The following is a 23,572-nucleotide window of genomic DNA, read 5'->3' on the forward strand; positions in this document are numbered from 1 at the left end:
GGCCTTAATTAAGGTACAGTTCCAACATTTGCCTGGTGTGTAATGAGAAACCACGGAAAACCATCTTAACGGCTGATGACGGTAGGATTCGAACCCACCATTCCCCGAATGCAAACTCATAACTACGCGACCGTAAACGCACGGCCAACTAGCCCGATCGTGTTTGAAAATGTATTTTTCTATCAGCAGAGGATTTTTAAATCGTCATATTTTGTATAGGCTACCTGAGATGTACAGTAGCCCACACTGTCCAAGTACACCGGTGACCTCGTGATTCGATTGTTGAAGTACTGTGCAATGATATGACGTACGAACTGAGAGAATACGGAGGGGTTCTTCCCAATATAAAACAGATTATTTCGAGTGGTCATGAGCATGACTTATAGGCATAGGATAGGCTAGATAATAATGTTATTGGCTTTGCGTCCCAATAACTACTTTTACTGTTTTCGGAGACGCCGAGGTACCGGAATTGAGTCCCGCATGAGTTCTTTTACGTGCCAGTAAATCTACCGACACGAAGTTGACGTATTTGAGCACCTTCAAATATCACCGGACTGAGCCAGAATCGAACCTGCGAAGTTGGGGTCAGAAGGCCAGGCCTCAACCTTGTGAGCCACTCAGCCAGACGAGTAGGCTAGAGAGCTGAGTTTAATTAAGTATCGAATGTCAACTAGTTATAAAAATACTGATTGATTGAACTAATACGGTAATTAGAATAACCTAATAGCCTACCTACTTACATGCTAGGTACTTTGGAATTTTGTTTTGACTACCTTTCTCACACTGCAAATAAATCCGTCTATTATTTAGTGGGTATTATTTTCAAATGAGCTGAGCGCGAGAGTCCGTTATATCGAACGATTCTTTCAGAGTGCCATGGCTCTGTATGTATCGCTGCAGCGGAAGTTCGGCTCCTCGCCGATGTCCAGTGTACCGATAATGAACCGTGTGTGTGTTGTGTCTCACTGATCCGTGACTGCGTACGATTCTTTCAGTGTGCTATGGCTTTGTATGTCTCGCTGCAGCGGAAGTTCGGCTCCCCGCCAATGTCCAGTGTCCCGGTAGTGAGCCGCGTGTGTATTGTGTTTCACTGATTCGTGAGTGCGCCACTCAACACTGTCTGCTGCGAATCAGCTGAATTGTGTGCCGTGAGCTCGCTGTTCCTGTGAATCGATTCACTCGGACACTTGAATTAATAGATACACTGCTTCGAATCATACCTCAGTAGCCAACACTAATCGAGATTGATTCACGGAACCCAGCGGTAGGATGCTGGTGAGCTGCCGACTGTGCCATGGAGGTTCTAATAATAATAATGATAATAATAATAATAATAGACTAATAATAATTATATTTTCCACTAACTACTTTTAAGGTTTTCGGAGATACCGAGGTGCCGAAATTTTGTGCCATAAGTGTTCTTTCACGTGGCGGTAAATTTACCGTGAACACCTTCAAATACCACCACTTGAGCTCAGAAAGCCAGAGTTCTACCATTTAAGCCACTCAGGTTATAGTTTTAAGGGGAAATTACAGCTTTTTAAAACCATCCCCTCTTAATTCTAATCATGAGAGGAAAGGGAAGAGAGTCGATCATTCCAAGATGAACGTATCGGCAAGCGAAAGAAAGGGAAAGGTGACGGAAGATGTGAAAATGAATGACTTTCTGCGCATCGTAAATCGAATACTGCCGGGGTCAGAAGAGAGTTAATTAAGGGAGATGTGGTTGTAAAATGAAAGTGAGGAGTCGGGCACAAATAAGTGGAAGCAATGCCAGACTTTGTGGTACCAATCTAAGCTTCAAAGCCCTGAAGGATCACTCCTTTTAGCCACCTCTACAACAGGCATCGTAGATTTGTTCTGATCTTTAGTCACAGGAGTGACTATAAAATGTACCAAATTTTCAAACCATACATGATGACTGTGCTTATCTTATCACTGTTTGTTCACATGACTGTTATTACTTAGGAAGCAAAGAGTTTGAGACATATATGCCCAAATCTTCAGTCATTGGCCATATTTTCCATATTGGTGTATATATAGAGATTTTACTCAATATTTGTCTTTAAATGTTCCGATTTAGACTTTTTAGCTTTTAAAATGTATTTTGAGCTTTAGATGGAGTGGACCGAGTGCGCAATGAGAAATTAACACATACGAGGATCATTCAATACGATCTCTATCAGTGTGAAGCTGTAGGAGAGGCAGTTGCGCTGGTACGGACACGTACAACATAGAGAAAAAGATCGTCCCGTTAAGAGAGCTCTTGCAGTCGAGGAACCAAGGAGAGATAACTGGCGTCCAAGAGCAACATAGTGGCGTACAGCCGACAAGGCCTTGAATAGAAACGGTATTCTCGTGACTGAGACATCCAACCGCAGGGAGGACTCTCTAAGGATCAGAAGAGCCGACCCTGAGTGATATTTGGGAGTGTCCATTGTGGGCGCACATACGGCTAGGAAAAAAGAAGAAGAAGATGGAGTGGATCACTACTCGCTTGACGAAATGTGCATTTTGCGAAGGTTGATCAGAAAAGATGAAGTAAAATAACATAAACTAAGAACTCTAGTCCTCTTCTCCGCGCCATCATCAGGAAGTACTGGACCAACCTGCCCTGACTTGGCATAGATTGATATCCATTCTTTTGGTCCTCTCGGTGTAGCAAGTCCTTAATGATTGTACCTGTGCGTACGTGTTTTGCAAATGTACATAAAGAGAGGTTTCATTCTATTAATGAATCTACCTCGTTTTCGGTCTTTTCTCACACTCGATCGTTTGGTTAATGTATACTGGAGTATAGGCTGTTATCTAACAAAATAAAATAAATTACAGGAAAAGAGCTGCGGAAAGTGTTTGTCCACCCGCTCCCTATAGACATTCTGGGGTTAAGGATTCACACTGATATGGTGGTAACATTGAACATAGTAATGCACAAACTAAGAAGTCTAGACACGATATTTACTGGTATACTTTCAAACTCGTTGGTACTATTTCGTCCGTGGGTAATTCCACTGGTACAGCGAGAGCCGTCGTAGGGTTTCATATACTCTTTTATCCTTGGTAGAGGTACTTATCTAACAACCTATGATGTGAAAATAAGTACCTGTCTACATAAATGCTGTTTGTAATAGACTTCATTTTTGTAGTATACTTCATTCGAATGAATGCGTAGTTAGCAACCGTATTGAGAGATATTATTTTGGGGAATCTTCCAATATTCACTACAGGTTGAATTTGTAACGTACTTCATTTCGAGTCTCAATTCATCTTCACTAATCTTATATCTTAGTCAAGCGGATTATACAAATGCATATTCTGAGAATAGCGCGTTACCGGTCTATTTTGATCTTTAAGCAAATCTTGGACAACATCGCGCCCATAAAGTAGTAGTTGTTGTAGTAGCAGTAGCCCTAGTAGTCTTTGCAGTATTTTTCAACGCCGAGAGAGAAGCCATTGAATTGGAAGTCATATTTGATTCAGCGACACTGTCAGAAATATACAACGGACAGTGCTGAGCGTAGTAACAGGTCAAAGTACTAGGCCTTCATCGAGATGTTCATCTTTAGGCGTGCTTTAAAGAGAGTAAAATTGAATGCAAAAAGTCAAACTGCAAATTCTGCACTTTCAACATTTGTGTAATCCGCTTGAGATGTATTTTAGAAAATGGTATTAATAGTATAGAAATACAATCATACTTTTCCAGAAAAATAAATACGAAGAGTCATGTAAACAAACTTATTCGACTGTTAAGGGTTAACTCTTGAATGCTCAAATTATTATTTCTTTGAAATAATATTCATTCTTTCCAAAGTAATGCATCACCATCAGATACGATTTTACACTTTTTTTGTAATTTATAGACGAAACATAACGAGTTTTGACTGTATTACATGTATGTAAAGCCTTGAAGCTAGCTACAGGTGCCATACATCATTCTATCGGAATGTCCCCTCTCATGAATACTCTGAGATAAACAACATTTAATGCAGATTTTGCCTTCACTGTTTAAATTTTACACTTCAATTACGCTAATTAGCACGAAAACCCATTAAATATATTTCTCTGTTCAAAAGGATGTTCACTTTATATTTCTTGCATGTGATAAAGACCTACCCTTTAGACATTCGTAAGGCCAAGTTGCTTTTCGCTCCACAGTGGCCACTAGAACCATTCTTTCCAGTAGGTGGTGCTGATGGTGGTGGTGGTGGTCGTAGTGGTGGTGATGATTGTCTTAAGAGGCAGTACAACGGGGAAACCATTCTCTATTAATACTAATCAAAGGGGACGATGGGATAGGAAAGGGCTAGGAGTGGGAAGGAAGTGACCGTGACCTTGAGTAAGGTACCGTAAGGTGGGGTACTAATGACGCCGGAGTCGGAAAGGAACAAGTGTTAACCAAGGGAGGTGGGTTAGGATAGATGAAACTGAGGAGTCCTTACAGCAGGTGGAGGGATTGATGATCCTTGAAACTGTGTTCTTCTTTCCTCAATGATGTCGGAACTTGTTCTCTCTCGCTTGGAATTCTGCTCTTCAGTCTGACACAATGTTTGTGCGAGATCAATATGATTTTCTTTTTCTGGTTGGAGGTCTGCTTATATTGATTCATATTTTTATACAAAATCCACGCATTTATCACTACTGTATCAAACAGGTGGTAAAACAATATAATATACTATTTTTTGGATTTCATTTTGGTGTAACAATACGTAGAGAATGCATAGAAAACATGTACGTTCCACTTTGCACATACAGTGTTGCGCAACTGAGGATTAGTTATAAACACTGATGTAACGAAACATTCCTTCACAGTACCACATGAACACAAAAAACAAGTGCACGGAGCTTCAGAAATGATGTGCAGGCAACAAATATTAGAGGAGAAGAAGAAGAAGAAGAAGAAGAGAAAAGTCACGAATATTTTTTCATTTGAAGTTGAATTATAAATATTCAGGTGACATTTTCACTGGCTTCTCCACGAACGGCTGTTGTTTGAATCCCGGCAAGTGTACATGGGAGTTTTGAAAGTACATTTCAGTGGTTCGGATGCCAGTAAAAGTACAAGCTATCTTTTCCCTTGAATGATAAGTTAATTTCCAAAGCTCACTGATTTGAACGATGAGTCGGCCTCGAAACCACAGGGATTTTAATAGAGAAGTTACTGATCGATAGGGGCTAATGACCACGCCCTTCCCCTAGTCATAAAGAACACAACCACCACCACCACCATCACCAGCAGGTTCGTTACCATGACGACTGAACAATATTTCTACGTTAGCGATGCTCGCTGTTGTTAGACTTGGTAATAAAAACCTAAATTTGTGATTATCTCCATTATTATAACTCGTACGGTAAAACTGTATCAGACATAAAATATTGAAAAATAGATAATGTTGTTATCTGATACAACTAATTTATCCGGAAATTTGGAAGTTTTTGAAAAATGTCATAATCGCAAATATCTCCATTACTGCACACTCCACGTACGGTAAAAGGGCATGAAACATAAAATATCGGAAGTGATATTTTGCACACGTTTTATTATGTACAGTTTTTCTGTGCAGGTACACTAATACGAGAGCTGTAAATACAGTAGTTGCAACGTATTATTTCAGGAACAATCAAGTCTACACCCACCACGTGGCTACCTGCTCTAAGTTCCACACCACTCCCAAATCTTCGAAGAAAAATGCAGTGATTAGGGAATATAATGATATCTTAGCAAACCCTGGACTACCACTGCATTCTGCTATTCCTGACCTCAGAATCAACGGACTTCGTTCAAGACATCGTCCTCTCACACTTGGAAGAAGTCCCACGAGATTTAACATCATTGATTCCTGGAGGAGAGAATGGCTTGAAAATGCTCCAGAAACATGCCAGCTGTTACCTTGCATCTATGATACGGTCACTGGGTTTCATTCTACCTCACAAGCAATGGACAACACTCAATCAGTTGAGAACAGGTCATGGAAGATGTGGAGACTCACTCTTCAAGTGGGGCGTGCAATCCTCACCCGCATGTGACTGCAGCGCACAACGGCAGATCATTCAACATATTAGAGGAGATTGCAGAAATAGAGCTTACGGAGGAGAGTATGAGGAATTCCTAATGACAACCCCGAATTTCATCAGATTCATCCAAGAACTAGATGTTTGTTTATAATATAATGATTAATGTAATTATGTTTCTCAGAATGTATCCAAAAAGCCATACGCTACATAAAATAAACGTAGTCCAGATACTGGCAGGAGATCGGGCATGCACAAATAGGATATGGGAGCGGTTAGGTGGCGCTGTTGTCGATATGTAGTATTCATTTAACGGGCATCCGGTTGGGAGTGCTTTTGCTGTGTGGCGTTGAAGTGAAGGGTGTCGATTTCACCCCTCTAAAGCATGTTTTCAAAAGGTTATCAGCGTTCGTGAATTAAAATCGAAGTTTCCCGTTGCAAAAATGCATCAGAATGAAATCGAGAATTGCGTGAATCCTGTGGCGAGAATGCATTACCGTAAAGGATGGTTGCACGATGGGTCAAGGCGTTTCGTGCGGGTCGGAATGAGACTGCAGATTTGCATCGTACAGGTAGGCCGTCCATTCCTCAAGATCAGATTAAAATTGTGAGTGGTATCATTTACGTAGGCCATAGATGGACTGTCCGGAAATTATCCGTAGAGGTTAGTCTCAGTCATCAAAAGAGAACGCCTTGCCAACGGTGCCCAACAGCTTCCCGACATTTGGCAAAAGGTAATAGACTCTGTGAGTACCTACATTGAAATAACACTTGTTAGTTCATTAAATAATGCGTTCTATCAATATTGCCACCATATTATTTACATCCGTCGTACAAACAAAAAGGCAGACACTTTCTGTTTTGTTTCCCTTATTAGCGTACGGCACACTCCTTTATCCTCCGAAGTTATATACCGAATTTTGCAGTGGTAATGCTATCAAGTGGAAATTAGCGGCAGGCGAAGAGAGAGACGACATCTCAATTAACAACGGCCAGTGTAATGTTATTGATGATCCGTTTTGTGGATTTAGGACATCATAGGCCAGCGTGTTCGGCGTTGATAGACTTAGCACAAAAAAGTTGAATTTTTGAATATTCCTGTTAGCCACTTATCCTAGCCTACCGGCAGACATTCTCATGGTGATTCTTTTATCCGCCAACAGGACTCGAACCGGCTAACCACGGTATTATACTATAAAAATTTGACCCGCTTCTGAACACGACCATCAGGCAGGCCATCGATAAGAGCTCATAATAACGGAGCAATTTATATTTCCTATTTTATTTCCCTTAATATTGCTAAGCCACTACACACTAATCAAACAATGTACAGTCTAGAGTCGTTTCCGGATATGTCTGAACTTAAATACAAGTTTCAAGAAATATTGTCAAGCCATTTATATTTTATGTTCAGACAGACAGACAGACAGACAGACAGACAGACAGACAGACAGACAGACAGACAGACAGACAGACAGACAGACAGACAGACAGACAGACAGACAGACAGACAGACAGACAATAATTTAGTGAACCAATTTTCCACTCTTGTTTTATACCTGGCCCGAGATAAATATGAAATAGAGGCAAAAAATAATAATGTGACAAAATTGTAATTTTATAGTAAACATTTTCCTGGAAAGTTTCCCGATTTTCGCGTACCCCTATGTTTGCAAACGAAATTCTCTCCCGACTTCATCTGACACACTGTTAGTAATTCTATTTCTTTCTCGTTGTTTCAGTTCGCCTTCGACTCATAGGATGTCACCGTGGGTGAAGCGTGTCTTCCTTCACTTCATGCCGCGACTCCTCATGATGCGAAGGCCGCCGTATTCTTCCCGTGATAATTACGACAGTAGCAACTTTGATGACAATGGATATTCTAATGACGTTGAATTCAGGTAAGTCAACTGCCATACCCAAAATACAACTTTCATACTTTATATGAGTAACGTCAAATTTTAATTTCTATAGTTTAGTGCTATATGTCTACCCCTCAGTCCTGTTTCCTGATACGGAGACGGGAATGAGGTGAGATGAAATTATATGGCACGTTTAAACGAGCGGAGGCTCTTCCCGACGCCAACATCATTTGAGAAGCTAATGAAGATGAAAGTAATTTAAAATTTTTAATTTCGTGTGGCTATTTCTAGCCGGGTGCAACCCTTCTAAGGCAGACCCTCCGATGAGGGTGGGCGGCATCTGCCATGTGTAGGTAACTGCGTGTTATTGTGGTGTAGGATAGTGTTATTTGTGGTGTGTGAGTTGCAGGGATGTTGGGGACAGCACAAACACCCAGCCCCCGAGCCATTGGAATTAAAGGTTAAAATCCCCGACCCGGCCGGGAATCGAACCCTGGACCCTCTGAACCGAAGACCAGTACGCTGAACATACAGCCAACGAGTCGGACAATGAAGATGAAATAAATAATGGTGAATGAAGTTGGGTAAGGAAGTGGAAGGAATTTGCTAAGGCTTATGAATAGGAACTGTCGCGGCGTTTGCCTGGAAAGTGAATATTGGAAAAGACAGAAAACCTCTCGGAGGTAAGCCGACTGTGGGATTCGAACCCACTCGTCTCCAGAATGCAAAGCTTAGTTCCATAGAAACAGCGTGTTAACACGCACGGCCACTTCGCTCGATCTAGTCGTACCTGTCCATATTCTATGATATTTTATCTAACTTTACAAGTCCTTGTGCGTAATAATTTGAAGGTACTTTCTTTCGTGACTATCGTCTAACGTATATTATTTATTGTCATTTATCACGATTGTTTTACTACAACAACTACTACTAGGATTGCTGCTACTACCACAAACATTGTCGTTGTTATCTGTTAACTACGGGGAGAACATCCTGAATGTTATATGCACGATTTACGTTTTTATACTGCAAGGTATAGTTTTTATTTGTTATAAGAACTATTGTATAAAAAACTGCCACAAAGCATAGAAGAATGCAAACACTTTTGGAAGTGGAGAACATCCCTGAAACTTCTTTCTGCTTGACAGCTTAAATTCGGTAAAACCAACGCCAGTTGAAGGAGGGTACACACGTTTAAAACTAAACATCAGTCTTCTGAGCTCATCCCACAGAATGCAATCACTGTGCACTTGTTTTTGTTCTTACGGAACAATATCAACTCTAATAAATCTAAACGAGATATTTCAATCTCCGGATATTACCCCAGTCTCGATCCTTTAGTAACACATATTCCACCGCAGCAGTTAAGAGTTCTGCATTTACCCCTTGTCTTACCCCTTACTCGATGCAGTGTATTTTTGTGGCACACGTTTAAAGTTTTGTAGAAATGGAGGCTTTAGTTACGGAATGAGGAATGACCAGGTTGAAGAGATCCTCCAGTTTGCCTCAGCGTACAATATAGCTGTAGTCAACACATACATTCAGAAGAAGGAAGGTCACCTTACCACGTACATGTGGAATACCTCATCAAAAACTACAAGATCGAGTGGAAGAGGGAGTCAAATGTATACAAATTGACTACATTCTCTGCAACCGTGATCTGATGAGACAGTCTGTTGACTGCAAGCTCATCCCAGGAGAGCCTCTGACATTTCAACATAGGCTTTGATCGGCGTCCGTTAAACAACAGAGTAAGACCAACTACGAATATTAAGTCGTTCAAGCTGCGAGATAAAGAGACAGCACAACCACTCATTGATGATATCGGGGCGTACTGTATATCGTCCAGGACATGCAGGAGAACGACAACGACAACGACACTCCAGATCAAATGTGGACGAGATTCCAGAAGTACTGAACCAGCACGGTAAGGCATCACCTTGGAGTTTCTAATGGCAGATTGAAAAAAGACAATGAAATCTGGTGGTGAAAACATAATGTCCAGGACGCACTGATGAAGAAAAAGACTGCGGTTAAAGCATGGTGGAAATAGAAAGACAACCAGAATGGGCAAGACCTAAGTGAAGAATATAAAATAATCAAAAAGCAGGCCAAGTGAGTCGTAGCGATAGCTAAAGGTGAAGCGCGGCAAGGCGTCTATGACGACTTGGAGACACCAGAGGGTGTGCAGCGAATCTACAAGGTCGCTGATCAGCGCGAAAGACAATCCAGGGATACTGTCGCGACCAAATATATCCATGATGATCGGGGAACCTTACTGACTAATGATGAAGCCACTAACAGCCGCTGGAAGAAGTATTTGGAGGGTAACTAAATTAGGAGTTTCGAAGAGACAGAGGAGTTTCGCAGTGTCAAGTTGAGGGGCCTGTGCCTGAAGTCACCCCTTCTAATATTGCAGCAGCTCTTTCAAAGATGATGAACGGCAAAGCGGTTGGCCTTGTTGATATTCCAGCTGAACTATGGGACGTCCTAGGTGCCGAAAGAGATGAGTGGTTGACGAAATGGTCCAACAAAATCCTCGTTGGACTTCCAATACGATAACAGGTCCATCATAGCTTCCTTGTGCCCATCTACAAGCAAAGGGGTGATGTCCGAGAATGTGAGAATTATCGAGGCATCACACTCACTTCATACACACTCAAAACCTAGGATCGCGTCATAGGAGACTGCATCAAGGGTTTGATTAACATCCACCGAACCAGTGTGGTTTCACATCAGGTATGTCAACAAGTGACGCAATTCAGACTCTGCGGCTCTTGATTGAGAAACACCGTGAGCTACGTAAAGACCTCCATAGGGTATTCATCGATCTGAAGAAATCTTCGAACGCATCCCTAGAGATATTGTCTGGGCAGCACTACAACAACAAAAGGTTCCTGAGATGTATGTGAAGATGATGAAAGGTATGCACCTACGTCCATCTATTATGGTGCAAACTACTGCACGTGTTTCAGACAGTGTCCGTGTTGATGTTGGTGTACGTCAGGGGTCGACACTGAGCCCAATACTGTTCAACATTGTCATCAGCTACCTGATGGAGCAGCTGATGACAGACCTTCCGTGGACCATACTTTATGCAGACGATATTGTTATGGTTGGTGAGTCATGTCAGGAGGTTGAGGAAATCTTGGAAGAATGGTGATTAATACTAGAGGGAAATGGATTAAGAATGAGTTGCAAGAAGACACAGTACATGTTCTTCAACTTTGCCCAGCCAGGGCAAGCTGGTCCACGCAACACTGTCTTCCTTGCTGGAGAACCGACAAGTTCAAATCTTTTGGATCAGTCATCTCAACTGATGGTATTATCGATGCAGAAGTCAAACATCGCATCAGTGTTGGTTGGATTGGTGTTCTGTGTGATAAGCAGATGCCAGTCAAATTAAAGGGAAAAGTGTACAAAACCACTGTCCGGCCTGCCCTCATGTACGGCTCCGAACGTTGGGCTAGGTAGAACAAGCATGACCAGCGAATACATGTCACAGAGATGCGGATATTGCAATGGTCTGCGGGAGTCACTCAGCGTGACAAAGTGCGCAATGAAGACGTGCGAGGATCCTTTAAAGTTGTGCCCATCAGCGACAAGATGGAGGAGAAACAGCTCCGCTGGTATGGTCACGTCAGAAGAAGAAATGAACACCACTTAGTACGGAAAGCTCTTGCCATCGAAGAGCCGAAGAGAGGAAGAGGGCGTCCTAAGGCTACATGGAAACAAACTGCTGAGGCTGCTTTAAGGAAACGCGAAGTGCCATTAAATGTGGTATAAGAACGTCGGTCATACTCTCTCCGAGTCAGACGAGCTGACCTTGAGTGAGCTCTCCCGAGTTTTATGGGTACATACAAGGCCAGGAAAGAAGAAAGAATAAGAAGTACTGACGAAACACTATACACCTCATTAGCAGCTAGTTAAAAAGTTGCATATCGTGATTTTTGACCATATTTTTTCTTTGGTGTGCCTCTCTTCAAGGTCCAGCAAGCATACTGGGACTCATTTGCCTTGGTAACTCTCTTCCTCCGTAGAAATCTGCTGATGAAGTCACTCGCCATGTTCACTGAGAGCCCCATGATCTTCTAGGAATTAGTATGTGTTGGAGTCCAAGAAGTGAAATTTTAAATATATGTTGCATCTCATTGATTGGTATGATTTCAGATGATTACTATTTCATGTTAATTTTCTGCTTTATGATGTACAAGAAAAAAAACAGGTATTTACAGGTTGCTTTTTCCAGTGAATTTAACAGTTTCTCAAAATTTTCATCATTGACTGCTAATCTTATTTGTGGTCCCATAAAAATACCTTCCTTTGGTTTTACTTGACTAACTTCGGGAAATTCAGATTTCAAACATATGAATGCAGCAGAATATTTATCAACGGATTATACTAAAAATGTCTGTCATAAGGTAATACACATCTTCAGGATCCTCCAGTGGTATGTTTTGCACATTTTAATGGCCTGGAATAACAGATTAACGTTTAGACAAAAAATTCTTAATGTGGTGAGACTTCATATCCCTGCCGTCCCATTCACGTAAGGAACAGCAGAATATAGAGTATCCATGTTGAAAACCTCATAATAAATCTAGGACCTTCAAATCTCCACAATTATCCCAATTATATTTCGTAAACTGGATTTTTCCAACAGTATCTTAATATTTTTACATCTTTATCAGTGGCATGCGTCAGAGGTATTGATAGAAATTCATTACCATTATGCAGAAGTACAGTCTTCAAATTCACTACCGATGTGTCTGTGAATAACTGCCACACATTTGGCTGATGTTGATATCCAAGGCCCTCCATTACTGAAGAAACATTAATACAATCAACTACACCTTTCTCTTTAGAGAATAAGTCATTGAAATCACAACCGCTACTACGATAAATGAATATCCTTGTAGCTTTGTTGAGTATATTCCAACCTTTGGGCTTGGAACTTAAAACATTAACCAGTTCTTCAGACAACTTCAAGTCCAGAATAAGATCATGTAGATCTTCTTGAACTATAAAGTGAGGTTCTTATGTGCTTTAAATGTGGGATCACTTCCCTCGTCCTTTTGTTGTTCAGTATCACTTGGGTAGAGTCGAGTTATCACTCAAAATCATGAAATTTCGATGCTTTGGTACAGGTAATTATTCACTATGTAATACAGGCCTCATTGCAGATGACAAATTGGAATAATTCATAGTATATTAAGTTTTGCCTGTGATTCCTGTTATGTTAGTTAAACAGAAAGGGGAATTAGTTAAATGGTCCTTCTGTTCGAACCAAATCACAGGAACTGAAAACGGCGTATAATGTGCACCACTACTCCATCCAGTTAAAATCCCAACACATTTTACACAGCAATTATCTGGGTCTAGCCTTGAACAAAATTACCAACTTTACACCCAAAGTGAAGTACATAATACTTTTTCCTTTCTTTGCAAGTGTAATGAAATTTCGTCTCTGAGACTTGAAAGATCGCTTCACAAAAAACACAGCAAGACTTGTCTAGATGATTATACTTTATTGAAACTCCTCCAAAAGTTAATAAAACATAAAAGTAAGAACAATGTACAGCACAAAACACTACGGGTTGACTGCAAATTCAATACCGGCTGTTTGCTAATCATTGGGATGCAATATCTGAACGTAACAAGATACCGGCATATAAAAGAGCCTGCACAGTGTTGCCAGCACATTCTGAACATAATCCTTAGATATCTGAGCAAAATTCCCACATTTGGTCAAAAATTCTCAATTTTTATACCTTACAAACATTATAACAAAGAAGTCTTATACAAAAGTGACTGCTACAAAACTGACTGCTACGAAAGAACTATGCCCGATAAATACTTTCGGATTAAATATTTGAATTCAGTATAAAAACTGAACTAGAGTCAGCATTCCGTTTAGTTGTGAAAATAATAATGTTGTCCACTGTAATCAGATATTTTTAAACGCATTGGAAAACAATAAAACTTACCCTGCTACAATAAGTGTTGAAAATGCTCTCCCACAAGCTGTACACTTTCTGCTGCGAATTCCATTTTAAAACAAACATACATACATACATACATACATACATACATACATACATACATACATACATACATACATACATACATACATACATACATACATACATACATACATTATAATTATAGACTGTTATGCCTTTCAGCGTTCAGTCTGCAACCCCCTGTGAATTTACTAAACGTCGCCACAATCCTCCATTTGCAACTAGTGTTGTGGCCTCATTTAGTTCTATACCTCTTATCTTTAAATCGTTAGAAAACGATTCTAACCATCGTCGTCTTGGTCTACCTCTACTTCTCTTACCCTCCATAGCATAGTCCATTATCTTCCTAGGTAACCTACCCTCCTCCATTCGCCTCACATGATCCCACCACCGAAGCCGGTTTACGCGTACAGCTTCATCCATCGAGTTCATTCCTAAATTAGCCTTTATTTCCTCATTCTGAGTACTTTCTTGCCATTGTTCCCACCTGTTTGTACCAGCAAACATTCTTGCTACTTTCATGTCTGTTACTTCTAATTTATGAATAAGATATCCTGAGTCCACCCAGCTTTCGCTCCCGCAAAACAAAGTTGGTCTGAAAACAGACCGATGTAAATATAGTTTCGTTTGGTAGCTGACTTCCTTCTTACAGAATACTGTTGATCGCAACTACGAGCTCACTACATTAGCTTTACGACACCTTGATTTAATCTCACTTACCATATTACCATCCTGGGAGAACACACAACCTAAATACTTGAAATTATCTACCTTTTCTAGCTTTGTATCACCAATCTGACATTCAATTCTGTTGAATTTCTTACCTACTGACATCAATTTAGTCCTCGAGAGGCTAATTTTCATAAAATACTCATTGCAGCTATTTTCAAGTTCCAAGATATTACACTGCAGGCTTTTGGCACAATCTGCCATTAAGACTAAGTCGTCAGCATAGGCCAGACTGCTTACTACATTTCCACCTAACTGAATCCCTCCCTGCCATTTTACACCTTTCAGCAGATGATCCATGTAAACTACGAACAGCAAAGGTGAAAGATTACAGCCTTGTCTAACCCCTGTAAGTACCCTGAACCAAGAACTCATTCTACCATCGATTCTCACTGAGGCCCAATTGTCAACATAAATGCCTTTGATTGATTTTAATAATCTACCTTTAATTCCATAGTACCCCAGTGTGTCGAACATCTTTTCCCTCGGTACCCTGTCATATGCTTTCTTTAGATCTATGAAACATAAACACAACTGCCTATTCCTCTCGTAGCATTTTTCAATTACCTGACCCATATGAAAATCTGATCCTGACAGCATCTCTGTGATCTGAAACCACACCGGTTTTCATCCAACTTCCTCTCAACCACTGATCACACCCTCCCTTCCAAGATGCCAGTGAATACTTTGCCTGGTATACTAATCAATGAGATACCTCGACAGTTGTTGCAATCCTTCCTGTCCCCTTGCTTATAGACAGGTGCCATTACTGTTTTTGTCCAATCTGAAGGTACCTTACCAACACTCCATGCTAATTTTACAGCTCTATGAAGCCATTTCATCCCTGCTTTTCCACTATACTTCACCATTTCAGGTCTAATTTCATCTATTCCTGCTGCCTTATGACAATGGAGTTTATTTACTATCCTTTCCACTTCCTCAAGCATAATTTCACCAACATCATTTTCCTCCTCCCCATGAGCTTGGCTGTTCGCAACACCCTCAGGATGATTTCCTTTAACATTGAGAAGATGTTCAAAATATTCCCTCCACCTCTCCAGTGATTCCCTGGGATCTATTATGAGTTCACCTGAATTACTCAAAACACTGTTCATTTCTTTTTTCCCTCCCTTCCTAGGATTCATTGTTACTGTCCAGAAAGGTTTCCCTGCTGCTTGACCTAGCCTTTCCAGGTTGTTACCAAAATCTTCCCATGACTTCTTTTTGGATTCAACAACTATTTGTTTTGCTCTGTTTTCTTCACATACGTACAACTCCCTGTCTGCCTCTGCCCTTGTTTGGAGCCATTTCTGATAAGCTTTCTTTTCACGTTTACAAGCTACTCTCACTTCATCATTCCACCAAGATGTTCGCCTTTCCCCATCTTTACACACAGTTGTTCCTAGGCATTCCCTTGCTGTATCTACTACAGCATCCCTGTATGACACCCATTCACTTTCTATATCCTGAACCTGCTTACTGTCTACTGTTTGAAACTTCTCACTAATCATATCCATGTACTTCTGTCTAATTTCCTCGTCCCAGTACACGAAAATACGCTGTTCAGTACTTAATTTGGAAGACATGCAACACACTAAATCGAGCAATTACTGGGGTATAAAGACCAATCATGCTGTATGGAAGCTTATTGCAGACTAGCTGAGACTAGGACATCACTGGACGAGCTGTACTGGTCAGGCGGCTATTGCTTCACCACTCGCCCAAACATGGCACAGGGAATAACCGGCAACTCGACTGTGCCTTGGACTGTATAGTTGGAGACAAAACATGACGACCTCAGTTCCTAGAAGCGAGCTGGAAGCCAGTAGTCAATCGCACCCTGCACCCTGCTGAGTTAACGAGTTCTAAGTGATCCTTGTTTGTTTTGGAGAGATTGCCAAACCACTTTCTTCCTGTAGAGTGCAGTAGCCGATTTGGCAACTCTGGCTGCAGTAGAGGTAGTAAATCCTATAAGTCGCTAATAGACACCGAGCTGCCGCTGGGAAGTAGTGGTGTGAGGCGAGGTCGTCATGATTTGTCCCCAACTATACTACAACTGTTACTATTAAGCAAACAAACCCGTGCGGCTTGGTCTCCCAAGACAGCTGCTAGATATTGGAGTGACGCGCGGTCAGCAGAACTACGAAATGATTATCTTTCATGATCGCACCCGCTGCCCCTCATATCAAACAGCTCCTAAGGTGGTCCCACGAGGCCGAATGAACCCCGTTTCTACCCTTAGTTCAGGGTTAAGGTCGTTGAAGGAGCCAGAAATCTTCAATTGACCCCGGGACCGATAATGAAAAGGATCTACCTTATCCTAATGAGATATTGTCTCCTCAAAACGTTCTAGAATAATCTCTCCTTTACGTCTTTCGTCACAAGCACTCCGCAATTATCTTCCAATTCTGAAATCTACCATACATACTCAAAGGACATTCCCAGAACAGTAAACTTCCAATATCTGTATGAAGTAGAGTGTACTTAATGCAAGTCGTTTTTTGGAAGTATTCGACCCTATTGCTCTCGTGAATAGTAAAACCAAGAACTTTGGATATCATAAGCTGATATCATGATCTGTACACCAACAAGCCATCACGATTTTGAAGGAAACTGGGATCAAATACAAAAAAATCTGTACAATCTGTACAATAACTACAGTATATCGCAGTGATATGAATCGCGGTATATGAAGGAGCAGAAGCTATCCACCAGTAAGAGTTCTACTCCCCACTTGTATTTCAGTGCGTCCTGTATGTAGAAATGGTGATGAAGAAAAGGAAAGAGAAAGCTGACAAAAATCAGACTTTAGGACAAGGCGAGAGATAGTTAAAAGGTTTGACGAGGATGCTATAATTTCATTGAAGAGGCTGTAGAGAAGTTGCTGAATAACATGGAAAGTTTCGAATAAATAAATAAATAAATAAATAAATAAATAAATAAATAAATAAATAAATAAATAAATAAATAAATAAATAAATAAATAAATAAATAAATAAATAACATCGTAAAGGCCGTGTGTCTGTCCATTGACTATTTCGGCGAAATTTTAATTCTGTTATCCGTTTCAGGTGTAATAATGATCATCTGCATTTTTTTTAAAGCTTTGGTGTCTGTTTGTTTGTTTGTTTGTCTGAGTTCTTATAACTTGAAAACTACGGGATATATTTCTAACAAACTTCATATTTAGAATCCACCTGTCCTTGGGTAGGTTTTAGGACCACTATTGTTTCTAAATCCCTGAATTGACTGGGGATTTATACGAAACCTAAACCGTGATTTTGCATTCCCACAAAATATACACAACCAAACTTAATGGAAATCTACTTGCCTTAATGCAAATGAATTTCTTTTTCTTTGTGCGTCATTTCGATAGGAGAATTAATAAGGAAGATATCGTTAACGCACGTTTTTCACTCTAAGTTCGAGCTGAAAACGGGTCCGTGTAAAGCACATTTCTTTTAAATGCAAAACTACTGGAAGTATTTTAACCAAAATTCATATTTACCAATCCCCTTGTCCAAAGGTAGCTTTTAAGGTCCATTGCGTTTCAAATCCCCGGAGTAGTATCAGGTGGGTGGGTATCAGGGTCAATACTATTTCTAAAGCCCGGATTGGTTTGGGGGTTTATAGGAAGTGGAAGCAGTGATTTTACTCTACCACAAAATACACATGACCATACTTAATGGAAAAGTACCAAACATAATGGAAATCGATTTCTAAAATTTTTTCTCATGTGCAGCTTTTCGATAGAAGTATAACAAGGAATTTATCATTAATGGACTGTTTTCAGGCTGTCATGATATTTCAAGCTGGGTTAAATGGGTTAACCAAAGAGCCATTTTTTTCGATAGAACAGATAATAATGGAGGTGATCGTCAACGATTGGTTTCATGAATCTTCAGTCACAGAGCCACTCCCGGTTTCAGATGAGCAACAATACGTAACCGAGAAATGGGAAGAATTACGCACAACTTCGGACCAGTAATTGTATCGTTCAATAAACTTTGTGATCGACCCCATTCTGTCTCCACTTTGTTTAGCTTTATCGTACTTCACGTTATTACCACGTGCTTTCGTAGGAGGATATCAGTTTAACATACCGTATGAAACGGTTGAATACAGGCATATAACTTCGCATAAATTCATTAAAAATCGTAAAATCGATCACCATTTGCAGTGCGAAGAACGGTTCATATGCTAGTCGATAAATAAATAAATAAATAAAAGTAAAGGAACATAGCATAACAGTCTACAGTACGTAAAAATTGGAAATATAAATTTAAGTCGTTTGTGTAGAGCATAGTTTGAATTAAAATGAAATACTGACAATAACTATTGTACAAAGAAAAGAAATTAGAACACTTGGAATGTGAAGTTACAGAAAAAATATTGAAACGGAAGTGGTAGATTTGTCCATAAATGAAGTAATAATGTTGTTAGGAACATGACAGTATTACAAACAATATTTCAAACAGTATAGAGTAGATAGAGGCTCTAAACACTCAGTAGAGAAATGCTTTAGCAAGAGTTATTGTGGTACAGAGGGCAGTACTAAATCAGTCAATACCGGGCGAGTTGGCCGTGCGCGTAGAGGCGTGCGGCTGTGAGCTTGCATCCGGGAGATAGTAGGTTCGAATCCCACTATCGGCAGCCCTGAAAATGGTTTTCCGTGGTTTCCCATTTTCTTTTTTGCTAGGGGCTTTACGTCGCACCGACACAGATAGGTCTTATGGCGACGATGGGATAGGAAAGGCCTAGGAGTTGGAAGGAAGCGGCCGTAGCCTTAATTAAGGTACAGCCCCAGCATTTGCCTGGTGTGAAAATGGGAAACCACGGAAAACCATTTTCAGGGCTGCCGATAGTGGGATTCGAACCTACTATCTCCCGGATGCAAGCTCACAGCCGCGCGCCTCTACGCGCACGGCCAACTCGCCCGGTAGGTTTCCCATTTTCACACCAGGCAAATGCTGGGGCTGTACCTTAATTAAGGCCTCGGCCGATTCCTTCCAACTCCTAGGCCTTTCCTATCCCATCGTCGCCATAAGACCTATCTGTGTCGGTGCGACGTAAAGCCCCTAGCAAAAAAAAACCAAAAAAAAAACATTCAGTCAATGGAGTGATGACCACACCAACAATCAAGACTAGCCACGTCTGGAAGAGGAATTCACAAATGCCTACTGTGTAAACTAGCTTCATCCCCTTCGTTATGCTGTTCACTCCTTGGCAAGGGGAAGTGCGATGTGGACCTGCATCTCTCCTGCGCGTTACCTTCTGACCTGCGTGCTAGCTCATGAAGTAACGGAAGTACATTATACTCTTCTAGCGAGCTGGCTTTGATCTCTTAAAAGGGGCTCGTTGTGTAAGGGGGATATCGCACTTGTGCCCAACCACAGTGAGGTGGCAGAGTAGTATTTTTGAGAGACTGGGCACATCTACACTTCACTGAATTTTTTTACGGCTATATTGTAAATGATATGATGGAAGAATTGGAATCATAGATGAGCCTTTTTCCGGTTGATGTTATACTGTATAGAGTAGTAAATACATTACAGGATTGTGAACAACTGCAAAAAAAATATCTTAGACATTGTTGTGAGATGGACAATGAAATGATTGTATAATTGTATAAACACTATACACGGGATGAAAAGGCAGATTGTACGTTTCACCAAGAGAAAAAGTCTTCCCAGTTTTAATTACTGTGTTGATGGGGTGAAAGTACCGTACCTCACGCTGATCACCGGAAGTACTTAGGTGTGAAATGAAATGAAATGAAATGAAATGAAATGTTGTATGGCTTTTAGTGCCGGGATATCCCAGGATGGGTTCGGCTCGCCAGGTGCAGGTCTTTCTATTTGACGCCGTAGGCGACCTGCGCATCGTGATGAGGATGAATTGATGATGAAGACAACACATACACTCAGCCCCCGTGCCTTTGGAATTAACCAATTATGGTTAAAATCCCCGACCCGGCCGGGAATCGAACCCGGGACCCTCTAAACCGAAGGCTAGTATACTGACCGTTCAGCGAACGAGTCGGACACTTAGGTGTGAATATCAGGAAAGAACTTCATTGGGGTAATCACAATAACGAAGCTGTAGGCAGATCTCTTCATATTGTTATGAGTGTATTTAGAGGTTGTAGTATGGATGTAAAGGAGAGATCGTAAAAATCTCTGGTAAGACCCCAATCAGAGCTTGGTACCAGTGTATGGGACCCACACCAGGGTTACTTGATTCGAGAACTGGAACAGATCCAAAGGAAAGCACCAAATTCTATTCTGAGTGATTTCCAACAAAATAGAGTGCTATGAAGCGAATAAGCGAGTTTTAAATCCTCTTTCAGCCTTTTCCAAATTTCAAACATTTCCACTAATAAATAACAAAACCGTTTGTTACGAAAATAAGTTCCCCCTCCCAATCACTAAAATAATTGTCATTTTACTTTTCCCAAATTCTTCTCTGACGTGTAGGAAATACCGCCTCCAAGCCAAATCGGCGTCTTCTCCTCACCAGTGCAGTAAAATTGAGATTTTTAGACTCATCGGGTAACCTCCATTTACTCCCCCCCCCCCCCAACAACAAAAATCGAGTAACCGAGATGTTCCGAGTTATCAGTGGACAGAGCTGGTGTGGAATGACAGTGAACGATGAAGGTTGAGTGGAGCTTTTGAAGGGAGGAGATATAATATGACGATAAACTATGAATTAATAGGGATAAATTTGGCCAAATATTCATTTATAGGAAGAAAACTTATGGGTTAGATTAATTTATCACGGAAAATGTTCGATAATTTAAAAGTTCTTTGAAAACATTTAAGAAATGCCAAGGTAAACCAATGCTAGGGAATCTGTCAGCTGGGCGACAGCCCTAAATGCAGATCAGTAATGATTGATTGATTTATTGATTGATTGATTGATTTCTAGTGAGCTCCATCAAACATCAATCCTACGGTATTCAAGAAATCGTTGAAATATCGTCCAAGTATACGTAGGTAATAACGGAGTAAAGAATGTATTATATCATATATCTTCATACTATCATCATACTTACCACCATGTCACTGGATTCTTCGAAGATGCTAGTTGCTTTACGTCGCACCGACTCAGATAGGTCTTACGGCGACGATGGACAGGAAAGGGCTAGGAATGGGAAGGAAGCATCCGTGGCCTTAATTAGGGTACAGCCCCAGCATTTGCCTGGAGTGAAAATGGGAAACCACGGAAAACCATCTTCAGGGCTGCCGACAGTGGGGTTCGAACTCACTATCTCCCGAATACTGGATACTGGCCGCACTTAAGCGACTGCAGCTATCGAGCTCGGTCTCTTCGAAGATGAAGGCAACTCGGAATGCTTGTGTTGCTGTAGTGACGAAGTCCCGCTTCACTCCAAGGTCTCGCCCTCCCCATAAAAGTACATTAGAAAGATGAAAAGTTGCGTTTTGAGTAAAAAAAGTGATATTTCTATGACGTTTAATAAATAATAAATAATTGTCTCACACATTAATTCAAGTATAGCTTATACGAGACAGGTTGTTGCGACTGAAAACTTCACGTCCTAGTAGAAAATACTCCATATTGCGTGTATACATTTACAATTGGCTTTATGTCGCACCGACACAGATAGGTCTTAAGCGACAATAGGATAGGAAAGGACTAGGAGTGAGGCTGAAGCAGCCGTGGCCTTAATTAAGGTACAGCCATAGCATTTGCCTGGTGTGACAATGGCGAACCACAGAAAACCATTTCCTGGGCTTCCGACAAAAGGCTTCGAACCCACTATCTCCCGAATGCAAGCTCACAGATGCATGCCCTAATCGCATTGCTCCCTCGACGAATTACATTCATCTTCCTACTGCACTAGGCCGTGGCAAACTCACGATATTTTCTGAAGTGTTAAGATTATTTTCTTACAACGCCATGCGGCGAAACACGAAACTATCGCTCCCTTAGGAGCTAAACTCTTGTGTCTATGTGGACTAGGCCAGTAGCGCCATCTTCTCACTGTGCGCTTTTTTCCTGTAACTAAGAGCTTGAGAAAATCTCGTATCAAGTGAACACCGTTCTACTCCTCAGTCCAGAATTAAAAACCTAGAACTGACCGGGAGCGAACAGGGACAGGCACGCTACCTCTAATCCACAGGACTGGCTCACAATAATAATAATAATAATAATAATAATAATAATAATAATAATAATAATAATAATAATAATAATAATAATAATAATAATAATAATAATAATAATACGTCATACATACATCTTCATCATAGACCGTTATGCCTTTCAGCGTTCAGTCTGCAAGCCTCTGTGAAATTACTAATCGCCACCACAATCCTCTTTTTGAAACAAGTTCTATGGCCTCGTTCAGTTCTATATCTCTTGAATCATTGTAAACTGAGTGTAACCATCGTCTTCTTGGTCTCCTTCTACCGCTCTTACCTTCCATAATAAGTCCACTATTTTCCTAGACAACCTATCCTCCTCCATTCGCCTCACATGATCACCGAAGCCGATTTATGCGTACAGCTTCAACCATCGAGTTTCTTCCTAACTTACTTTTATTTCCTCATTCCGAGTACCCTCCTACCATTGTTCCCACCTTGTGTACCAGCAATCATTCTCGCTACTTTCACGCCTGTCACTTCTAGCTTAGATATGAATAAGATATCCTGAGTCCATCCAGCTGTCACTCCCATAAAGCAAAGTTGGTCTGAAAGCAGACCGATTTAATGATACTCAAGTCCAGGAGCTGACTTACTTCTTACAGAATACTGTTGATCGCAACTGCGAGCTCACTGCATTAGTTTTACTGCACCTTGATTCAATCTCACCTACTACACTACCATCCTGGAATACCACACATCATAAATACTTGAAATTATCTACCGATCCAGCTTTGTATTCCCAATCTGCCATTAAATTCTCTTGGATTTCTTACCT

At 40.8% G+C, this 23,572-nt stretch overlaps 1 protein-coding gene across 2 annotated transcripts in view; it reads left to right on the forward strand.

The window, feature by feature from the left end:
* The window catches only part of nAChRbeta2 (nicotinic acetylcholine receptor beta2), a 483,898-nt gene that overhangs the window by 122,739 nt on the left and 337,587 nt on the right, over positions 1–23,572 (forward strand). For both annotated transcript variants that reach the window (XM_067149851.2, XM_067149834.2), the window contains exon 8: positions 7,755–7,913. In XM_067149851.2, the coding sequence (XP_067005952.1) occupies positions 7,755–7,913 (159 nt within the window). The remainder of the gene's footprint in view (positions 1–7,754; positions 7,914–23,572) is intronic.

This window comes from Anabrus simplex, chromosome 1 (genome assembly GCF_040414725.1).
Source record: "Anabrus simplex isolate iqAnaSimp1 chromosome 1, ASM4041472v1, whole genome shotgun sequence".
NCBI classification, from domain to species: domain Eukaryota; kingdom Metazoa; phylum Arthropoda; class Insecta; order Orthoptera; family Tettigoniidae; genus Anabrus; species Anabrus simplex.